Source organism: Malus domestica, chromosome 11, assembly GCF_042453785.1.
Source record: "Malus domestica chromosome 11, GDT2T_hap1".
Taxonomy (NCBI): domain Eukaryota; kingdom Viridiplantae; phylum Streptophyta; class Magnoliopsida; order Rosales; family Rosaceae; genus Malus; species Malus domestica.
In genome coordinates this window covers 29447322-29469619 of record NC_091671.1, presented here as the reverse complement: position 1 = coordinate 29469619, position 22298 = coordinate 29447322, and the positions used below count along the sequence as shown (strand labels likewise).

Sequence of the window (22298 nt, the reverse complement as noted above, 5' to 3'; positions counted from 1 at the left end):
CCACCCCTAAGGACTTTGCGCCAGCACCCAGCGCATTTATCCACTCAAGTGAACAATAATAGACTGGAGTGAACAGTAATAGGCCAAGGCATCTCCATCCCTAAAAAAATGCGCTGGCACCCAGCGCATTTATTTGGTGTTTTTTTTTTTAAGTTTATTTTGGATAAGATTTTTAACCAATTTCGGATAAAATTTCATATAAACTTAAAAAAAATACACACTAAAATAAAATTACATACTCATCAAATAAACTTAAAAAAAACACACTAAAAATAAAATTACATAAACTCATCAAATAAATTAAGGATGAGCTTTTTGGTATTTTTTTTTCACACAAAAAGTATATGAAAGCTTTGGTAGAAGGTGTAGAAAATATTGAAATGTGGTGTAAGGTGGAAGATGAGGGTTAGGTATTTATAGAAAAAAATAATAACTTTTTTAAAATTTTACCGTATTTTTTTTAAAAAAAAAATCTGTATTTTTTTATATTTTTAATTAATTTTAATGTAGTTAATTAATCTGGACCGTTGGATTTGAAAAATATTCAAATCCAAGAGCCCAGGATCGGCCACGTGGCCAACGCCAGCAAATGGCCCAGCTTCTTGGTCAGCCTGTTTTGTGCTAGCCCAGAGACCAGCTTGGGCTGGGTGCCAGGCTGTTTTGTAGGCTGGAGTGAATGGACAGGGTCCCAACCTATTTTTTGTGCTGGGTGCTGGCCTAATCCACCACCGGTGGACTTGGTCTAATAGTAAGGATAGAGCTAAATAAACCTCCACCATGATCTTTATTCAAAGGCTTATGCCTAAAACATTAAGAATGGAAGTACTTCTCTATGAGGATTCTATGACTTTTTTATTCGCTCCTACGAACCGTTGCAATCATGAAAAGATGATCTCTCGTGTTGAAGTAAGACATGATTCAAACTTTCACATCCATGAATAGATACAATTTTGTAGTTTAAAGAATCTAATCATTTTTTTTCTCATCCTTCTACGCCTCTAACTTGCTCTTGAAATAATTGTGCAAAAAGCTAAAACTTATTAAATTCTCGAATCTGATTACTACTACAACTATGAGAGAAACATTCCACTCGAGCTCTACCCATAGATATCTCTTGCTCGCAAGCATTGTCCGGAAATATGCACAATTATTTTATAGAGGCCGACTCATATAAATTATTGGAGATGGTTTCACTGTGGAGAGATTTTTCAATATGACAGGAAAACATGGTGGTATATTATGTGTTATTATACAAATAGTAATATATGGGTATTAAAAAATTAATAACTTAAAAAATAAAATTTTCCATCATTTATATAAAAATATCACTCTTATTCCGATCATAATGAAAAATTCCTCTGTAAAAAATGATTGTTTATGAGCCGGCCCATCTAGCCCGGCCATGAACTCAAAATTTTCAAATACTTCCTCGAGTTCTTTCTTCGTAGCACTCCTCTGTCCTCCCCCACGACAAAACTCACAGTACCTCCTTATCCCAAAACCTGTCTCCCTCCGTGCAGCAGCAGCACTCCTCTCCATGACTTCCCTATTGCTTTCAACCAAGTTTTCTCTCTACCCAAACGGCACATTTCTCCATTTTATGTTCCCAAACAGACCTCAAAGAATCACCTTCCCCAGGAAAACACCGATAGCGTGCTCAGCCACAGAGCAGCCGAAGCGACGACAAAAACCGCCGAAGAAGAAGAAAAGCGTCGCTGACGGTGAGAAAGGGGTCGACCCAGTTGGCTTCCTTACCAAACATGGCATTTCCCATAAGCAATTTGCTCAGTTCCTCCGTGAAAGGTATGTTCATATCAGTTGATTGGCCAAAACAATGGGGAAAGTTTTGAAGTGTAGAGATGTTAACTTGTTAATAATCTGTGCTTGGTTTAACTTTGGAAGAACTGCAGTAAGCTAAAATTAGAATTTTTAATTCCATTGGGTTTTTAAATAATTACTTGTAATTTTGGTTTGAATTTGCAGACACAAATCCGTGAAGGACCTCACTGATGAAATTTTCAATCGTCACGCCAATCTCCGGGATTTGGCTTCTGGGTTTGTTCCAAACTTAACTTCCATTCACTTCAGTTCAATTCTACTTGTTTTTCAATGCCTGCATTGATTAAGTTAAACTTCATCCTCTTAATTTAGCGGTCTGATTTTTTTAATGGAAACCTCATTCTTTTAACTAAAGAGGATTTGCATTCAAATGCGATTAGATGGTTAATTCAAGTATGTTCGAGTTTTACAGTTGAGGATACTATAACTTATAACTTCATTTTATCATGTATGGAATTTGAAACCAAAAAAGAGATTCATTTGGTTGACCCTTTGGTGGTTGAGGTTTATGGTTCAGGGTGTAATTGCCATTTTCTTCCTCTAGGTTTGAGATATTGGGTATGCATCGACACCCGGAACACAGAGAGGACTATATGGAGTGGGCTCCAGGTTCAATAAAAGCCTAAACACTCTTTCTTTTGTAAATTATAATTGATGGCTAGTCACCAATTGTTCGGGACCACGATAAAAACTTGCTTCTGTGGCCTGAACTATAATGTTGTCTGGACTTTCCATCTGCCAGATGATATGTGTATGATAAGCTTGCAAATACAGGTGCTCGCTACTGTGCACTGGTTGGTGATTTCAACGGGTGGTCCCCTACTGAGAACTGTGCAAGAGAGGGTCATTTTGGCCACGATGACTATGGATACTGGTTCATCATTCTTGAAGATAAGTTGAGAGATGGAGAAAAACCAGATGAGCTCTATTTTCAACAGTATAACTACATCGATGACTATGATAAAGGTGACAGTGGTGTTACCATTGAGGAACTCTTTAAGAAAGCAAATGATGAGTATTGGGAACCTGGAGAAGACAGGTTTATAAAGAACCGTTTTGAAATGCCAGCAAAGTTGTATGAGCAGATTTTTGGGCCTAATGGTCCTCAAACATTGGAGGAGCTTGAAGAAATACCAGATGCAGAAACTAGATATAAATCTTGGAAAGAACAGCATAAAGATGACATACCTAGTAACGCACCTTGTTATGATGTGATTGACAATGGAAAAGAGTACGACATTTTCAATGTCGTGCTTGATCCTGTGTCGCAAGAAAAATTTCGAGGAAAGAAGCCTCCCTTGGCATATTGGTTTGAGACACGCAAAGGAAGGAAGGCATGGTTGAAAAAGTACAGTCCATGCATTCCTCATGGGAGCAAGTACAGGGTCTATTTTAACACTCCTAGTGGGCCATTGGAACGAGTACCTGCTTGGGCTACTTATGTGCAACCAGGTAAATTTTCTTTTCTTTTGCTAAGCATAATTTGTTCATCCAACACTAGGCTTTTGTTGAAGATCCTTATGTAGAATTAGTGGCTATTTTACTTTCACAAGAGGTTTGATTTCAGATTAGAATTGGCATCAGGTTAATAGATTTTCCACTTACCGCCATGTTTTGCGCAATCGGGGCTTATGTAGATTATTCTTCCTCCTTGTAACTGGACAAATTTCATGTGTGTGTCTGTCTCTCATTGTCTACCTCTCTAGCATCCTCTTGGTTTCCTTAGGAGTTTCTTATAAGCAATGACAGGTTATTATATTTTTGGTGATATCTTATAAACCTTTTTATATTATCTGCATTGTTTCGTAATTTGTACAGGCATATTATTTATTTATTTATTTTAAGAGATATAGGAATGTTATGTTTCCTGTACTTTATTGATTTCTTATCAAAGCACTCTTTTGATTACCTTCAGAGGCAGAAGGAGAGCAAGCTTTTGCAATACACTGGGAGCCACCGCCAGAGTATGCATTCAAATGGAAAAATTCACGCCCAAAAGTGCCAAAGTCTTTGCGCATTTATGAATGCCATGTTGGCATAAGTGGATCAGAGCCAAAAATGACTTCTTTCAATGATTTCACAGAGAAGGTAACTCCTGCAATTTTCATTTTTAATTTGAATCTGCTATATCTTTTGTGGGCAATCAGATTCCTCAATTTTCACTCGTTATGTTTATTGCAGGTCCTTCCTCATGTAAAGGAGGCCGGGTATAATACGATCCAACTGATGGGAGTTATTGAGCACAAAGATTATTTTACTGTTGGCTATAGAGTGAGTCAGCCATCCTTTCTCATTATGTTCTCGGATTAGACATTGATTACTTCTGACTTTTAATGGGTTGGTTACATCCATATCATTATGATGTCAACCAAACGAGGCATTTGTTCAAAAAATTCCTTTGATCTTGATCCTTGATTTACATGGCTGTTCAACAAACTGGTCAAACACTTTTATGGATTTCAGGTCACGAATTTATATGCTGTTAGCAGCCGATATGGAACTCCTGATGATTTCAAGCGGTTGGTTGATGAAGCACATGGTTATCACTATCATTCATTTAATTCCATTCATTTCATTAACCTGTAACCTTCAAGATTTATGTATGCTTTACTAGTTGTCATTCCTGCTTGGCTTGTTCAGCGTATGCAAAAGCTATTTTAATTGCTTGAACGTTACTATTATTATTATTATTATTATTATTATTTTGTTATTATGTGACATATTGAGCTTGGCTTCTAAAATTTTGGATTACAAAATGTAAAGGTAACAGCGTAGGTTTGTATGGTGATTGCATCTTGTTTGTAAATTCCAAAGGATTTATATCAATGACATGTGTAGCATAGAGTTGTCTATCAGCGCTTTTATTGTTGAACTTTTTAGGAAAAGAAAATCATTGGTAGAACAAAATGACACCATAGGCTGTCAATGGCATTAGCCTCTGTAGATAACAAGTATTTTCATTGCATGCTTCTTACTGATAATGTTCATGAAAAGGAATTCTATTTCTTGACTATTTTGGTGTCAATAACATGTTTTTCCACCATATTTTTTATTTAACAATTAAAGCTTACAAACTGTAACCTACCTTCTTTATTTACAGGACTAGGACTGCTGGTTTTTTTAGACAGAGTAGGAATAGATAACAAGTATTTTCATTGCATGCTTCTTACTGATAATGTTCATGAAAAGGAATGCTATTTCTTAACTATTTTGGCATCAATAACATGTTTCTTCAACATGTTTTTCCACCATATTTTTTATTTAACAATTAACGCTTACAAACTGTAACCTACCTTCTTTATTTACAGGACTAGGACTGCTGGTTTTTTTAGACATAGTACATTCCTACTCAGCTGCAGATGAGATGGTTGGATTGTCACTATTTGACGGAACTAATGACTGCTACTTCCACGCAGGTATGTGTTTGTTTATACTACTTGTGCTTGTAATTGACAGTATGATAGGTCTCACTAGGAGTAAGCGTGTCAAATCCAGTGCCCAATTTACATTGAACCAGAGATATATTATGATTACTAACCGGGACTACTTGCCAATCCAACACAATATTGATTGGGTTGGTTTTGACTGTTATGGGAGAAGAGAACCTAAATGCTTGAAGGGCCAATGGACATTTGTCTTGAGACCATACCTGAGATGTGGGATGGATTCATACATTTTTTTAAAGTAATAAATTATGGAGCTAGTTGTCAAACCTAAAAGACTGATTGGCCAAGAAGTGTTAGAATAGGCAGATAACCCTCCCGCTTTGATTATGAGGCCGAAAAAAAAACCTTGAATGAAGCGGGTTCCAAATGCTCTAACAGCCAATAGAGGTTAGATTTGCGGTGATATATGAGGTATGGAGAGAAACCAGCCAAAACCGGGCTATGTAATTGTTTAAGTACTAAAGAATATCCCACCCAAAAGCTTATTCTCTTTGACAGCATTGGCCTTTGTTCTCATTTCATGTATCTTGTTCCATGATACACTATTTTCTTTACAGGTAAACGGGGACAACACAAGTACTGGGGTACCAGAATGTTTAAATATGGTGATCTGGATGTCCTGCATTTTCTTCTCTCAAATTTGAACTGGTAAATGTGAAGCTTATAGAATGGTTCAAAGTTTTAAAACATTAGTAGAGTTGCTTCTTTGGACCAATCATCATTTTACCACCTAGTTCCGTGTTCTAATACCACATTATCCTCTATTCTTTTTGTTTTGGGAAGTTTTTTTTTCTGTTTTTCTTTGGGTTTGAGCATAGTATCTCAATAATTGCAATTTTCTACAGGTGGGCCACAGAGTACCAAATTGATGGTTTTAATTTCCATTCACTCTCATCAATGATGTACACACACAATGGTTTTGCTTCTTTTACCGGTGACTTGGAGGAGTAAGGCATTTATTGAACCATCTACAATTTCGTAATGTGTTATTATTTACACTGACATAAGAACTGTCAAATTTTCTGGGCCTTAAACAAAGGCATCTTAACTTTCCAAGATATGGCTTATATCCTTATGCTGTTGCTAGTGAATTTCAACAATATTTACATGACTAACCTATAACAAGCTGGATTTGGCGTGCAGTATTGTATTATCATAATTGTATATATATGTGTACGTACGTGTGTGTGTGTGCGCGCGCTTTATGGTTTATATAAGAAGAGATTTCAACTGCTTCTGTTAATAAATGGGTGGTTGAATTACATTCACTAAGCAGAATAAATGAAGTTTTACAAAACATAACTAGTAAATATAAATTCTTGTGTTATGTGAGCATAATACGCTATTTCATACTCAACCTCCTACTATTCTTATGATTGAATGCTAGCTATGAACTTGAAACTCAATCTTCATACTTTGGCAGGTACTGTAATCAATATGTAGACAAGGACGCATTGCTATACCTCATTTTGGCAAATGAGATACTTCATGTTCTCCATCCGAATATAATAACAATTGCTGAAGATGTAAGAAATTGATATTGAAATCGTTGTTTACACTTTACAGTATGAGAACTCCTTGAAGAGAAACTCACATAACATTTTTCTCATAGAACGCTCTTGAAAATTAGCATATAGTTGCTGCTAGTGGGCTCAAGAGTTCAGATCATATTGGGTTGTTAGCTCCACTGATTCTATTCTAACTTTGTATTCGAGTAGATCAGATTTATTAACATCGTTGAAAATGGTAGCAAAAAACATAATATTCTCATTGAATTTATTCAGTGATATGCACTGTATTTTGTGGCTTCTAAAGAGTGATATTTTAATTATTTTCCAGGCAACCTTCTATCCTGGGCTATGTGAACCCATCTCTCAAGGCGGGTTGGGATTTGATTATTGTGTCAATCTTTCTGTATCAGAGACGTGGTCAAATTTCCTTGAGAATGTTCCGGACCATGATTGGAGCATGAGTAAGGTTGAACCATTTAATTGTGACACATTGTCTTAGAATCGAGTGGGATCGTGCTGTTTCTTGTTAATTCACTGATTGTTTTTCCATCCCACAAAGTGAAAACTAAATGACGTTAACCCACACTGTAGATTGTCGGCACATTAATGGGCAACAGAAACTATGCTGATAAAATGCTTGTGTATGCTGAAAATCACAACCAGGTATTAATCTCTTGCTCGTCAAAAACTCTATTGACATACCTTACTCATAAATTCTGTATCTTGTTCTAATTTATTTGTGTTTGATTTTTGCTAAATCATATTATAACAATCTTGCATATCAGTCAATATCTGGAGGGCAGTCATTTGCGGAGATATTGTTTGGTGAAATCAAGGATGGTTCTCAAGACATGGATAAATTACTGCTCAGAGGTTGTTCCTTGCACAAGGTATGCTACGTACCAGCTAGTGTAAATACATCTTTGTCATAATCAAAGTCTAAGTACAGAGTTTTATGTACTGCTTTATATACATACATGATCTCACACATGCATTGCTTCTGATATATGCATAATGTGTATCTGCATGTAATTGCAGTTGCAGTTTAGTGAAACACTTGCAATGACTGCAACATGTAATGTGTTGCTTCTGTAAGCTGTTATTTTCATTTCATATTTCTGTTTGGTCTGTTTATTTATACTTACATTTCGGTCTTGAGCCAGATGATCAGGTTGATTACTTTGACAATCAGTGGCCGTGCTTATCTCAACTTCATGGGCAATGAATTTGGGCATCCAGAGGTGACATTACTGGCTCCTGCAAGTACAAGAAGTTTATTTCACGTGAGACGTGACTAATGATCTTTCTCATGTTTCAGTGTGTTGAGTTCCCCATGTCAAGCAACAATTTCTCGTTTGCTCTTGCCAACCGTAGGTGGGATCTTCTTGCCAAGGAAGGATTGCATCGGAACTTGTTTATCTTTGATAAGGTATCAACTATTAACTTTTTGTTGCCATCCTGTTGCCCTGACATGCTTACATGTTGTGATCTTGTGGCTCTCTCTGTTATATCTACTGTTGTTAATAGTGCTGAAAGCTGTTTAGTATAGATTTCTAATAACTTAAAAAGTCCCCCATAAATGCAGTTTCTCTAATTTCGCTCTTCGCTTTACCATTAACATATTCAACTTGAAGTTGCGAAGTATTAATTGGTCGTTGTTCTTGAGAGATTAAAACATCCCTTGAGATCATGGTAGCAAAGTAATTTTTATCTTTCTTCTTTCCTAGGACTTGATGAAGTTGGATGAAACTGAAAGAGTACTTGCGAGAGTTTTACCGAGCATTCACCATGTGAATGACAATACCATGGTACTGGTGAAACTAAACTCAATAATGCATTTGGAAAGAATTTTATGCCTTCTACTGATTATGATATTTCTTTGCTATTTACAGGTAATAGCTTACATGAGAGGCACCCTTCTATTTGTATTCAACTTTCACCCAACAGATTCTTATGAAGGATATGGAATAGGTGTAGAAGAGGCTGGAGAGTATCAAGTAAGTTTTATCAAACAGCTTTGAGTAGTTTAAGTCAGAGATATGGTTTCTAACTCGTAATTTGCATTGTGTTCTTTTATTATATGTGTGCTGGCATGAATACATGGATTCAGGGTATGTTGGAGATGATATATAGTCTAGTTTAAATTGGAGATTTTATATGTATATATCTTTTATATATGTTTCTGTGTATGTCAAGCAGTTATATGTATTAGTCAAGCAATTATATGTATTTGTCTAACTGTAGAGCTTCAAGTAAATGAACCTGTTACTTTTCTGACCACAGCTCGTGCTAAATACGGATGAAATAAAGTATGGAGGTCAGGGACTTATAAAGGATGATCAATATTCTAGGAAAACTATTAGCAGAAGGTAAGTACTGACTACCTTTTCAATATTTCTTGTCTTCTCTATTTTACCCGTTTGTGATTGCGTGTTTTTTAGTTCAGTTTTGGTTACTTTCTTTGATTCAGTGATTGATGTTGTTCTGTCACCACTGTGCTTGGTCTTTGCAGAGTCGATGGCCTCCGAAACTGCTTAGAAGTGCCTCTGCCTAGTAGGACTGCCCAGGTTGGTCAATTTTTCTGCACGTTGTTTTTGTTAGTATTTTATTTTGTGGCTGTTAGTTTTCCGTGCTTTGGATGGCTAGGGGTTGGCGCTACTATTCTTAAGAACCCCTTTTTCAATTTGTGATGTATTAAGTAGTTGTTAAACTAGACTACATTTCGACGTTCATATTTATTTGGTTAAATTTCTTGTGTGCAGGTTTACAAACTAAGCCGGATCTTGAGAATATAAAGAGTATTGCACTCAGAAAGCAAATTGCAAGCTGACTTTGAAGAACGAAAGCTAGCACCTACTACCTACGGGCCATCACGTTAAAGTATATATGGCTGTTCACCACCTTCACGAGTGACATTGATGAGGGGATCTCACAGTTTAACAAGAAGTTTAAGCATTCAAGAAGAAAGGCTGTGCATTGTTATATCCTCTACGTTATCGTGGTTCTTTCTTTTGGAGATTCGAGGGTGCTAATCTTATTTCTCCCAAAAGCAAACTCGAGGAAGCAATGCATTGTGTCCAGCAAAGAGGGTTCAAGCTGAACTTCTGGATGACGGGAATTACGATATTCAGCGAAGAGGGTTCAAGCTGAACTATTTCTCACCCTACCTCCTCAAGGGGGAGAGTACCTTTTGTGTGAGGTAAAATTTGAAGAGCATGCAACATATATAAATTAGGCTGGACGTCAATTCTAGCTGAGGAAATGCCGATAGGCGGCTGGTGGAGGGTGTGTGTTGAAGTTTGGTAGTTAAGACTTGAGAGAAGCATATGATAGAAAGTAACTTAATCTTTTTCTTTTTTGTCCCCCTTCATAATCTTAAGTATTTCTTTCAGAACAAGAATTTGAGGAGTACATAACAATTAACAGGTTAACATTTAAGAACATGGCGGTGCTATTCACACATCCATTTTCAACCGTCGGATTGAATGAATTTGTTAGGATGTTAGATGACATCATCTTGTGGTGATAGATTTACAATGATATTAGTTAGAATTGAAGGATTCCTACAAATAGTATCTTGTAAAAGAAGAAAAGCAATTAATGAAATAGTGTTTGGTATTTTGGTTTTCCTGAATATCCTTTGATGTCGACGGAATATTCTGCCGGTGACAATAAATTTGGGAAATTCTGGTCAACGTCGACGAACTAGGCCACTGTCAGCACATGATGACATGTGAGTTCCTTTCAAACACTATTAACTCCCGAAACGAGCAAACAGAGGGAATATTTGAGTATTTTTCCTTAATTGTTTGAGTTGACTAGTTTAATGATTAATATAGTGGAAGTACTTTGGTGGAGTTTGAGGATTACTGACACTTGCTGACATCGACTTTTGATAATGTAGTAAGTTATTCCTCATTATTTTGTATAAATATCCTCCTATTCTCAGGATGAGAATGTTCTTTAACTATGTTGCAATTTTATCTATGCTCCCGACACTACATGCATTGTAATAAGGTTCATGTCAACACCGAGCACTTTTAGTTTAATTTAATTTAAGGGTAAATATCAGTTTACTACTCTCAAGTTTTGTTATTTTTAACATTTGGTACATGAAGTTTTTTTCGTCCCAGAGTCATACCTAAAGTGTTAATTTTGGGACAGTCTCATACGTCCGTTAGTCTAGCTGTTAAGTCTTCCGTTAACTGATAATGTGGCGCCAATGTAGACAATGACTGGGCGCCACGTGTCATTAAAGGGTCCACATGAAAATTAAAAATTCAAAAATAAATTATTAAAAAAAAAACACCCTATTCTTCCTCGAATCCCACCCGTGCCCACCTGCCCACCCCTTCTCCCCCAAATCCCACTCGTGCCCACCCCCCTATCACCCCCTTTCTCCCACTCCCTAACACTCTTTCTCTCGCACCACTCCTACCCAAACTCCCGCGACTCCTCATTTCACTCCTGCAAAATCGACCGCAACACCCCCGACCAACCCCACTCCGCAACCTGCACCTACAAAGTCAAGTTTATGTGCAGCTACAGCGACAAAATCCAGCCCCGCCCCCACGACCACCAGCTCGCCTACGTCGGCGGTGACACCAAAATCCTCGTCGTCGATCGCAATATCAAGCTCTTTGCTTTCATCTCCAAGCTCTCCTCCCTCTAAGACACCCCTAATGACGTCAATGGATCCTCTTCGACCGCTCCGGTCACGGCTTCAGTTCAGATCGGGTCTCCTGATGGATCCTCTTCGATGGTTCCAGTCACGGCCTCGCCGACAAACCCTGATTTCCTAGGGATCGCCACATTGAAGAATCGGTGATGTCTCAGGCGGAGATTCAGGAGTTGCAGATGATGCAAATCGTTGCTGGTCACGAGCCAAGAGGCACATGAACACAGGGGGTATCCGGTGACGACTAGGGTGGGAGGGTTTGCTGAGATGGGGTGGGTGGGATTTGGGGAAGACGAAGGTGGTTTTTTTTATAATTATTTTTTAATATTTAATTTTCACGTGGACCCTTTAATGACACGTGACGCTCATTCATTGTCCACATAGGCGCCACATCATCAATTAACAGGAGACTTAACCGCCAGACTAACAGATGTATGAGACTCTCCCAAAATTAACACTTTAGGTATGACTCTAGGATAAAAAAAACATCATGTACCAAATGTTGAAAACTACAAAACTTGAGGGTAGTAAACTAATATTTACCCTTAATTTAAAATTTTGGTTTTAATTTATTTGTACCTTTTACACATCACTTCATATTACGACTTCATCACCCTTCAGTTATCGACCAAATATGCCTCGATTTTTAAGTCCATGTACATGTTCGTGTTGGGTTCTCTCAATGTCAAATTTAATCTTTCCCCATTATAACGAGCTAGCGAGTCTTGTCGTACATGAATCATTCAATTAAAGGTCAATCCGAATTCGTTAAGCAACATGTTAAATTCTAATCGTGCTTTACCGTAACAAGCTAGCAGGTGGTTTTGTATACAAGCTCACACAATTAAATGTCAATCCAAATTTGTTATCACATGGAATTTGAGTTGTTTTATCAAATATTATTTCATTATATATATAAAAGTTACAGAATTATTAGTGAATCCAATTTTATTAAAAAGTTGTATCGAATTTAATTCATTCGGATAAGTTGCTCGGACGCATTTAAAACCGCATCCATGCGACAGAGTGGCGCGTAGACACACTTTCCCTTTCAACAGTACTACTATATCAGTTCAAAGTGAGGTGTCAACATCAGGGGCGATTCCCACGCGCATGTCCAGTACGTGTCTTCAAATATAAAATCAACTCCTCCTCTAGAAATAGTACTTGTTTTCTTCACTCTCTCTCCTCTCTCTAGACAGAAAGCTGAGAGCGAACTGTGGAAAAGCAATGGCAAAAGCTGAGAGCTTTGACAACTTCCTGCTGTGAAATGGCGAGTCTCTGCTAGTTTGTGGAGATGAGCGCACCGTTTGGAGGCCCGATCGGTTCTAACCCCAGTGCTGCCGGAGCCCAGCCGAACAGGGACCCGAACATGGCGTCGGCGGAGCAGTTGGTGCTCGAACTCAGCAACCCCCAACTTCGTGAAAACGCGCTCCTTGAACTCTCCAAGGTCTAATCTTTTTGCTCTCATTATTTCTGAATAATTTGGTTCCTCTGTGTTTGATTAATCCCTTTTAGCATGTTGGGTTTTTGTTTAATTTTTGTTTAATTTTTGTTATAGGGTTTATGGGGTTGAAGATTTTATGATAAAGTTTGGGTTTAGGGTTTGTGATTTGGGTTCTATTGAGTTTTGTTTTGTTTTAGCATCATTTCGTTGTTCTGTGATTCTGTTTGTTTGCTGAGAAAATCAAGGCAATTGGGGTAATGAGATGATTATTTTTGCATGATATGTGTTTCGTGAGAAGAGGGGTTGCGTTCTTTTTTTCTTGTCAGAGTTGAGACTTCAAGTTATCATCTTTGTAGTCACAGCATGCATGTGGTACCCACCTTACTATAGTTGTTCCTAGGGTAGGATCAAAATTGGATCTTGATGCATTTGTTTATGTTTCCGGTATGTCTGTATCGATTATGTGTAATCAATTTTTGTTTTAGATGGAGTTTTGAACCTTTTCAGTTATTGGTTATGGAGAAGGTGGGTAGCTGCAATCTGTTTTGTGTGTCTGGGTTTAGAATGGTGTAGTCGTTGTTTAGAGTATAAATCTTAACGTCGGGACTGCAAAGCCATGCACATAATTTTACATTACGTATCCAAGCACACAATCTACATGTCAAGCCCCCTACGGCTACACGTGCTCTCATGTCATCCCATGTATGCGTTGTCCACGCGCTTAGCTCCATGTGTTTAGCTCAATTTACTCTACACTACACATGAGGGTAGTGTTGAGTGTGTTTACACAATTGGAATGTGAAGTCTCACATAGGAATATATTTACGATCTTGTGCCTCTCCACTCATTGTCAATTGGTCCTTGGTTGGGTGCTCTAACTTTATCGGTGGTATGGGAATGAAAGTGATATAAATGCCATTATAACATACTAAATAGGCTGCATAATTTCTTAATTTGCTTTATTAGTTTGAAGTTTTCATTGACTACATTAGTAACAGTTGCATATCAGATTTGGAAAGAAGTTGGTTCTATCCATAAGAGCCTGACGGTGCCTTCAAGCACTTACCAAATACTATTTTGACCTAATTTTCTCTTTTATTTTTAAAGTTATAAGAAAAGAAAAAATGGGTATGACTATACCTGTGATACAACGATAAATTTGCCACCCGTGTGAGCTATGCTCATGTGTTCTTCACTGAGGAAATAAGTTCTTAGTTCTTACTGCTAAAATTTTTGTGCTGAAAGTGTACTTGGTTTGCCTTTCGTGGTTTTTATTTTCATTAATAAGATTTGTCTTTTTAATGTTGAATCCCTTTGGTACTATATATGTACATATACACATACTCCTAGTTAACCCCCTGTTTCCTTTCCTGTTCCCCTTTTCAGAAGAGAGAATTATTTCAAGATTTGGCTCCATTGTTGTGGAATTCTTTTGGTACTATAGCTGCTCTGTTACAGGTATGTAATTTTTTGGTTTTATATTCATGTCATTCTTATTGCACTTCCTTTTTGTTTTGCGGTTTTTGTTCGCTTGTTTTGTAAATTCGTTCATCTACAAGGGTAGCAAGTTTCTTTCTGTATGTAGGAGTAGGACTTGTGTTATACATATGTCGGTGCATCGTTGACGTACCATCATTTGACTTCCTGTTTGATAAATCAACATTACTAGACACTCTCTTTTGTCTTATTCCCTGATGATGGATTCTCACTCTACTCTTTATCCTTTGTGCAGGAGATAGTTTCAATATACCCTGTTCTGTCCCCACCAAATTTAACTCCTGCCCAATCAAATCGAGTTTGCAATGCTCTAGCGCTTCTTCAGGTCCATTCTTGTCGCCTTTTAAATTATATATGTAATCTTTATCGATGCACGTTATTTTTGTTCTAAACTACAGTTATCTTCCATGTACAAGAGGCTTGGCCTATATTTTACACATCTCATTATTATTGTATGCTTCATATTCCTTTTGTATCTTCTTGTAGTGTGTGGCATCACACCCAGACACAAGGATGTTGTTCCTTAACGGTAATAACATTTATCTTGTTTACATTTAAAGCTTGAAATGTTCTTTCTAGCGTGCTTGTACACAGAAGCATAATTTTTTTTCATGCAGCTTCTGTTAGATGTTTACGTATAAAATTTAACCAACGATTTTTTCATTTCTCCTGTGGTTGGTAGCTCATATACCTTTATATTTGTACCCTTTCCTTAATACAACAAGCAAGTCAAGGCCTTTCGAGTACTTGAGACTCACTAGCTTAGGAGTCATTGGTGCCTTAGTGAAGGTATGTTATTCTTATTTGGCAAACCGATAGGCATATTTGTCTTTTTATTTGTTTGTGTGATAAAATGAACAAAAGTAAATAACCAGCTGATATACAAGTATAACTGGATAGGTATATGGCCACATGCTTTGAGAAATTATACATAAAAGAGTTTAAATATGAAAACTTGATGCATGCCTTGACTAAAACCACTCTTTCCAATCTTGCTTGTGTAGCTGATCTGAGAAATAAAAGGACTAGCAGAATCTAACGTGAGATAAATGAGGGGATAAAAAGAACGCTTAGTTTTTTTATTTATTTATTTTATAACATTGATTGAGTTAGGTGGCTTTACTACATCCATCATTTAGTGAAAGATTTAACTGGACCCTTTCCAGTCCTGTAGCGTGAACTCCGACGAGAAAATAGTTTATCTGTAACATTACTTGTAATATTATTCTGCACATGCACCTTTATTTGCAACTCTTCTTCTCCCTCTCTCACATGTGAAACCTGAAGAGGAGAATAATGTTACTGTGATAAACCCTATATAGCATTTTTATGCCAGACAAATATATTTGGAAATTGGAATATTAATTCGTTTTACTTCTTTATACCAGGTCGACGATACAGAAGTGATTAGTTTTCTTCTATCAACTGAAATAATCCCGTTGTGCCTGCGAACTATGGAAATGGGTAGTGAACTGTCAAAAACAGTTGAGTGTCCGTTTCTTTTTAGCTTCCCATCTTTATATGTTTCAGTAGATCTCAGTATAGCATCTCAGCAAAGCCTTTCTCTTACTGCCCGAGTTTGAATGCAAGGTATATGGTTGCCTGACAGAAGTTGTTATCATCACAGGTGGCGACATTTATTGTTCAAAAGATTTTGTTGGATGACGTAGGCTTGGATTATATCTGTACTACAGCTGAGCGTTTTTTCGCAGTGGGTCGAGTCTTGGGAACCATGGTTGCATCACTTGCTGACCAGCCTTCATCTCGCTTGCTAAAACATATTATCCGATGTTATCTACGATTGTCAGATAACCCAAGGTTGGTTGAATGAAGTAGATTTATTATTATTACTTTTGTTTCTTCAGTATCTCATGTTAATCATTTGATTGGATCTGTTCTTTGTTTTTTTATCATCAGGGCTTGTGATGCTTTGAGGAGCTGTCTTCCCGATATGTTGAGAGATGCTACCTTCAGTGTTTCCCTCCGTGTAAGTACTTTTCTGGATGCGTATGTTGTGTAATTCATAATTGATCTTAACGACTAGTCTGGAAATAAAGTAAAAGCTAACCTGTTTCGTCTTCTAGGGTACATATAGTTGCCAGACATAGTTTGTGAGATATTTGAAAAAATATACGTTTGAGTCTGATTTACTGTTTCTTTTCGGTATCCCCTACTCTTTTATTTGGACGCAGTTGTCTGGTCTACTTTCAAAGTTAATTATATTTGTCACGATTTCAGGAAGATCCAACGACAAGGAGATGGCTGCAGCAGTTGCTTCACAACGTTGGTGTTAGTCGGGTTCCTGCGCTTCAGGGTGGAGGAGGATTTGATCAGATGATGATGAACTAATGCAAATAATTCGGTGTCGTCTTTGGGCTGCCATCTGTTGCATAATGCATCAGAGAGGGCTGGATGCTTTTTAATTTATCTGTCTCAATGCTAATTGGCCAACTCTTTTATCTTTCTCTGTAATTTGCAAAATGTTTCTTCTGTAACTTGGTCTGAGCAGGCCAAGTTTAAACTATTGACTTCGCTTGAAGTCGATTGTTCCCGGAAGAAATAAATGGTCTTCTTAGTTGGTTCATCTCTAATGTTGAATTGTGGCAAAATTATGAATAAAGTGAACCTTTTTTTCTGTAAACATGTTTTGTTTGAATTGTGACAATCCATTGATTAGAATCAAACTGAACTGTTTGTTGACGCGGACAAAGTCGAGGAGAAACTCTGATTCCATCGGAGGCAAACGCCTACGCAAAGATAGCTTAAGGAGGAGAACCTCAGAGAAGTGCCGCGGGTGGGGAGCGGACATATTCTACCATTAGTATAGTGACACGTGATGTAGTGACACGTGATGTACCACTCTGTGTTCCAGTCACATTGAAAAAGTGACACGTGATGTAGTGACGCGTGATGTACCACTCTGTGTTCCAGTCACATTGAAAAATTTCTCGGAATTGAGAGCGAAAGATGAGTGAAGGCATGCCAGACAGGCAAATACAGTCACTTGTACATTTCACGAGGTGGTACTCTCGGGCATATAAACAAAAAGAGGTATTCATCAATTTCTCCCCTAAACTTGTGACTATTGGCCAATTTCTCCCCTCAACTTTAATTTTGGCCAATTTCCCCCCTCAACTCTCATAATTATTCAATTTCCCCCCTCAACTTTAATTTGGCAAATTTCCCCCCTCAACTCTCATAATTAGTCAATTTGCACCCTACTGTTAATTTTTTAATTTGATCATAATTAAACAAGTGTGTGTAAGAAACTAAATAAGATGTATGTTAATCATTTTTCTATGTCTTTATCCTATTACAAATAGATTAAAATTTAGAATTTTACAATTTATCATAGATAGTATTATTAGTCATAATAAATCAGTATGGAGTAATTTTATTTGATTTTTTACTATACAAAATTGATAACGAAAATGATTGATGTGTACATTTTTGTATGTGAATACAATTTTGTTTATAAAAGTGAAAGCTAAGTTCAAGTAAATTGCGGAGAATCGAGCTTTAGTGCAAAAATGGCTAGTCAATTCATAATTTTCGACTCCTTATTAAGAATAACCCATTTTATTGAAATAGGTCTGATCCATGAGTTTAGGATTATTATTTCTTCTTCTACATGCTTTAAACCCGATTCATAACTTTTTCTTATAATCAACCCATATCACATACTAATTGTATTATGTTTTTGTACATTTTACCCTATATTATGCAGGTGAGTTTATGTTAATTTTAGTACTTTGTTGGAAGTTATTAGAAAGATTGAAAGAAAAAAAAAAGAATAGATGGAAAATTAAAAAAAATTAACAGTAGGATGCAAATTGACTAATTATGAGAGTTGAGGGGGGGAAATTGACCAAATTAAAGTTGATGGGGGAAATTGACTAATTATGAGAGTTGAGGGGGCAATTGGCCAAAATTAAAGTTGAGGGGGAAAATTGGCCAATGGTCACAAGTTCAATGGAGGAATTGATGAATACCTCAAACAAAAAAGGATAAAATGTCCTTCTAGGCTTGTTTGTTCGGCCGAAACAAAAAGGCTATGATTTGAAGCTAAAGTAGTTGGCTGGCAACAAACTTGTTCCACTACCTCTACCGTGAGATAAGGGTTTGCTGATATTCTGTTGCTTTTCTTTGTCTCTGATTCTGACGATGATACTCTACTTCATCTGTCGGAAGTGTTCTATGTTTGGGCACCATAAACTTTTCTTGTTGAAGAGCCATCTAACAAATGAATAAAAGCCTGTGACAGTACTAAGCCATCTACTTTAGGAACATCAAAATTCATTTACTGATGCGTCGGTCCGCCATATTAAAGCACAGCACAACACCCAAATGAAGGAAATTATCCCTCAAACAGACCTACTTTTCACCCTAAAACTCAAAATCTCCAACTCTTGGCTAATGGAAGTTTTAACAAAAATTGTTTATTGTTCATCATTTTTCTGTGAAATTGTTGTTGGGTTTCTATTGTTGTTAAGAAATTTGAGGTGGAAAAGAAGTAAATTTTGGGAAATTTGGAAAAAGAACCAAATTTCGGATTCCAAATAGAATTCTAACCATCATTTAAATTTTTTATTAATTATAACCAAAAGTGGATATGAAAATACTAATACACCCTTAAAATAAAGTTTTCTAAACAAAAAAACCAAAAAACAAAAGACTCAACTGTCTTTTACCGCCATCTCTGTCATTTCTAGACGATAATCCAAAACCACATAAACTCAACCCAAACACAGCCAGCCATGGCGTGCAGCACGATCCCTCTCTCTTCCTTCTCCTTTTCCTCTTTTATACTCTCACACACAACCTTCGTTTAGTTCCGAACCCCCAAAATTTTTTCGATCTTCTCCACAAGAAGATGACTCTCAGTTTCAGTCTCAGTCAACTTCCTCCTCTACTCTCCAATTTCTAATTTTCAACTACGACGATGTAATCCTTGAGTTCGAGCACTTGCACCACCAAGCTTACAACGAGGCATTCACTCACTTTAGTGTCCACTGCCCTTCCTCAACATCTCAGCCCCTCAACTGGGACATCCACTTCTAAGATCAGCTCCAGAAACAAATCGTTGGTGAAAAGCCCAAAATACGATCGTCCCTTCTTTTTTTCTCTCATTTTCTCCAAAGATTGAACTTTGGATTTTGTTTTCTTCTGTGATTGAATTGGGGTGTTGGGTTGTTTAAGGAAATCAATCAAATAGTTAAGCCAATTCCATTCACAATTCAAGAGTTCATAACTGGCATTTATCAAATTATATTGCACACATAATCATGGCTTTGAAATCACCCCTAGCCAAGAGGGGTTTAGCCACTCATATTTACAACAAAACGAAAGGAAATGAATTTAAACATTAGAAACAAAAGAAAGAAAACACCTAAACGCTCCTACGATCCAAGTTGGACAGCAAGCACGTCCAAGCACTTTCCTTCCCTTCCTTTGCTACGGCACAAGGTGTTGGTGAGTGTTTGAAGGTTTGTTTGTATGGAGGAATGGATGTGAAGATGAATGGATGTGTTTGGATGAAGGTTGTGTTAAAATGGGAGTGAATGATCTCACAAAGTATGAACTCAATTTATGTTACACACACTTCCTTTTATAAAGGAAGTGCAAGGCAAAACATGGGTAAAATGGAGTGGTGTTAAAATGATTCAAAGGTGAAAGTGAAGTAATGATGCAAAGCATGGGTAAAATGGAGTGGTGTTGAAATGATTTAAAGGTGAAAGTGGTGTTGAAATGATTTAAAGGTGAAAGTGAAGTAATGATGCAAAGCATGGGTAAAATGGAGTGGTGTTGAAATGATTCAAAGGTGAAAGTGAAGTGATGATTGATGTAAGAATTAAACATGGATGGAATGCATGGCAAAGGTTTGTTATGGTACAAGGAACCCTTAATTTGTGTCCTAAAATGTATAGGAAACCTTCAATGTTGCTGAAACTTAGGGAAATTTAGGATTTAGGAAAGATCAAACCAAAATAGGAAACATTGGCTTAACTTTCCTACTTCAAGTAGGAATCCTCATCTTTAGGTCTTCAATTTCGTCCATTCCTTTAGTTCCAAGCATGTGATATTTATTCCAAGCCCAAAATTGCTCCAAAAGGCTCCAAAATGCACATTTTTGCATACTTTGTCCTTAGAACCTGAAATTGCACAAAAATGACTTTAAACACTAAAACTACTAAGGAATAACAACATAAATGCACGAGAACAAGCTAACTTAGTCGCATAAATATGCTCCTATCATAGACTCATTTGAGGAATTGAGGAAACTGTTTGTTCCTCAACACATTTTCCAGACCGATCGCTTACACTCTGCGGATGACTTGTACACTATTCACCAGAAGATAGATGAGTCATTACATATGTATGCTAGCCGCTTTAGTCATGAGTATTCCCGTTGTGCCGAGGCAGACGACAAGACTGCCCTCAAAGCCTTCACGACAGGCCTACGTGACTATTTTTTTAAGTACATGATCAAGGCCAACACTTAGAAGACTTACTCTGAGGTGATGGCGCAAGCTTATAACCATGCCTCCGTCGAGGCATGGACATACCAAGAGAAACCCCTAACAACCATCCCCTATCAGCAAGTGGGGAGTGGAAGCCAGACCCACCCAAATGAAAAGACCTCAACCTTCCAAATGGCAACGGTGCTTCCCTCTGCCTTACTTAATACTTTGCCAAGTCAACAGACATATCAATCTCAGGACAAAAGGAATGATTTCCATCCTCACCAGTCTCATTTTAGTAAAAGGAGTAAGGGACATTACCACGATAACCAAGGGTATCGCCACGATAATCCCCGACCCCAGGTAGTCAACACAGTAGGTCAAGCATGTGTCAGGACAGGCCCTACCCCGAGGTATGAGGCATACACACCTTTGAATGCCACATGCGTGGCCATTTACCCCAGCATAACACACTTGATACCGAAGCCAAAGCCGAGGCACCCAGATTACAAGCCCATGAAGAACACATGCGCGTTTTGTTGCTACCATGAACATAACAGCCATGATGGCGAGAAGTGTATCACTATTCGTGATCATATTGAAACTTTGGCATGTGAAGGAAAAATTGATCAATTCTTCATTCACCTTCCAAGGGGTAACCGTAACCAACACCAGGTGAATGTGATATATTCCATAAGTGGCGGCACACCCATATTTAAATCTTCCAACAGATCCATGAAAAACAGCGAACGAGCTTTAAGGCCTGGCCACTAAGTGTTTCACGTGGAAGACATCAGGGGAGGCAAGTATCAAAAGCCTAATTGGGATCCAATATGTTTCTACCCTGAAGAAGAAAAATGTATCATCTACCCTCACAACGACCCACTGATCGTGGAAGCTCACATAGCCAACTTTGAAGTACGACGAATCCTAGTAGACACGGGGGCTTGGTCAATATTATGTTTGCTGAAGCTTTCAGGACACTTAATGTAGCTGAACACTTGCTCGATCGCTCGATTTCTCCTTTAATAAGCTTATTCGGTGATATCGTGCTACCTTTAGGGAGCATACACTTACCTTTCACCATTGGTAGATGCCCTTATACAGCTACCATTACCACTAACTTCCTGATGGTTGATTGCCCAATGGCATACAATGTCATCTTTGGATGCACAGGCATCAATGATCTCAAGGCTATAATATCCACACATATGTTGTTGATGAAACTTCCAACCCCCTATGGCAATGGTTACATTAGAGGAGATCAACTTAGTGCACGGTCATGTTACAACACTTTGGTCAAGCAACAACACCTGCATATGCCCAAGGAAACCATTTCTATACATGACCAAGTCATAAAGACCAGCCCGGACGAAACCAACTTGGTTATTCACGGTGGCAACAGTTAACCAGACAATC

At 37.6% G+C, this 22298-nt stretch overlaps 2 protein-coding genes across 3 annotated transcripts; both read left to right on the top strand.

Moving 5' to 3' along the window:
• Nucleotides 1–1425: 1425 nt before the first annotated feature.
• Nucleotides 1426–10414, top strand: LOC103448474 (1,4-alpha-glucan-branching enzyme 3, chloroplastic/amyloplastic). Of its 2 annotated transcripts, XM_029088893.2 has the most exons (21): nt 1426–1803; nt 1984–2055; nt 2384–2448; nt 2614–3291; nt 3755–3927; nt 4021–4110; nt 4303–4378; nt 5148–5255; nt 5843–5933; nt 6131–6232; nt 6709–6811; nt 7125–7262; nt 7388–7459; nt 7582–7686; nt 7960–8037; nt 8115–8225; nt 8524–8604; nt 8689–8793; nt 9080–9165; nt 9309–9363; nt 9559–10414. In XM_029088893.2, the coding sequence occupies exons 1-21, from the start codon at nt 1538–1540 to the stop codon at nt 9589–9591; spliced, it is 2688 nt and encodes an 895-aa protein (XP_028944726.2). In that variant the 5' UTR covers nt 1426–1537; the 3' UTR covers nt 9592–10414. The 2 variants fall into 2 exon arrangements, with proteins under 2 accessions (XP_028944726.2, XP_070664081.1); XM_070807980.1 differs by lacking the exon at nt 2384–2448 and having other exon boundaries at nt 1452–1803.
• A 2093-nt stretch (nt 10415–12507) lies between these two features.
• Nucleotides 12508–17059, top strand: LOC103448382 (uncharacterized). Its single transcript, XM_029088892.2, has 9 exons — nt 12508–12924; nt 14308–14379; nt 14654–14743; nt 14905–14947; nt 15101–15207; nt 15807–15902; nt 16046–16236; nt 16336–16405; nt 16657–17059. The coding sequence occupies exons 1-9, from the start codon at nt 12772–12774 to the stop codon at nt 16765–16767; spliced, it is 933 nt and encodes a 310-aa protein (XP_028944725.1). The 5' UTR covers nt 12508–12771; the 3' UTR covers nt 16768–17059.
• The last annotated feature ends 5239 nt before the right edge of the window (nt 17060–22298 follow it).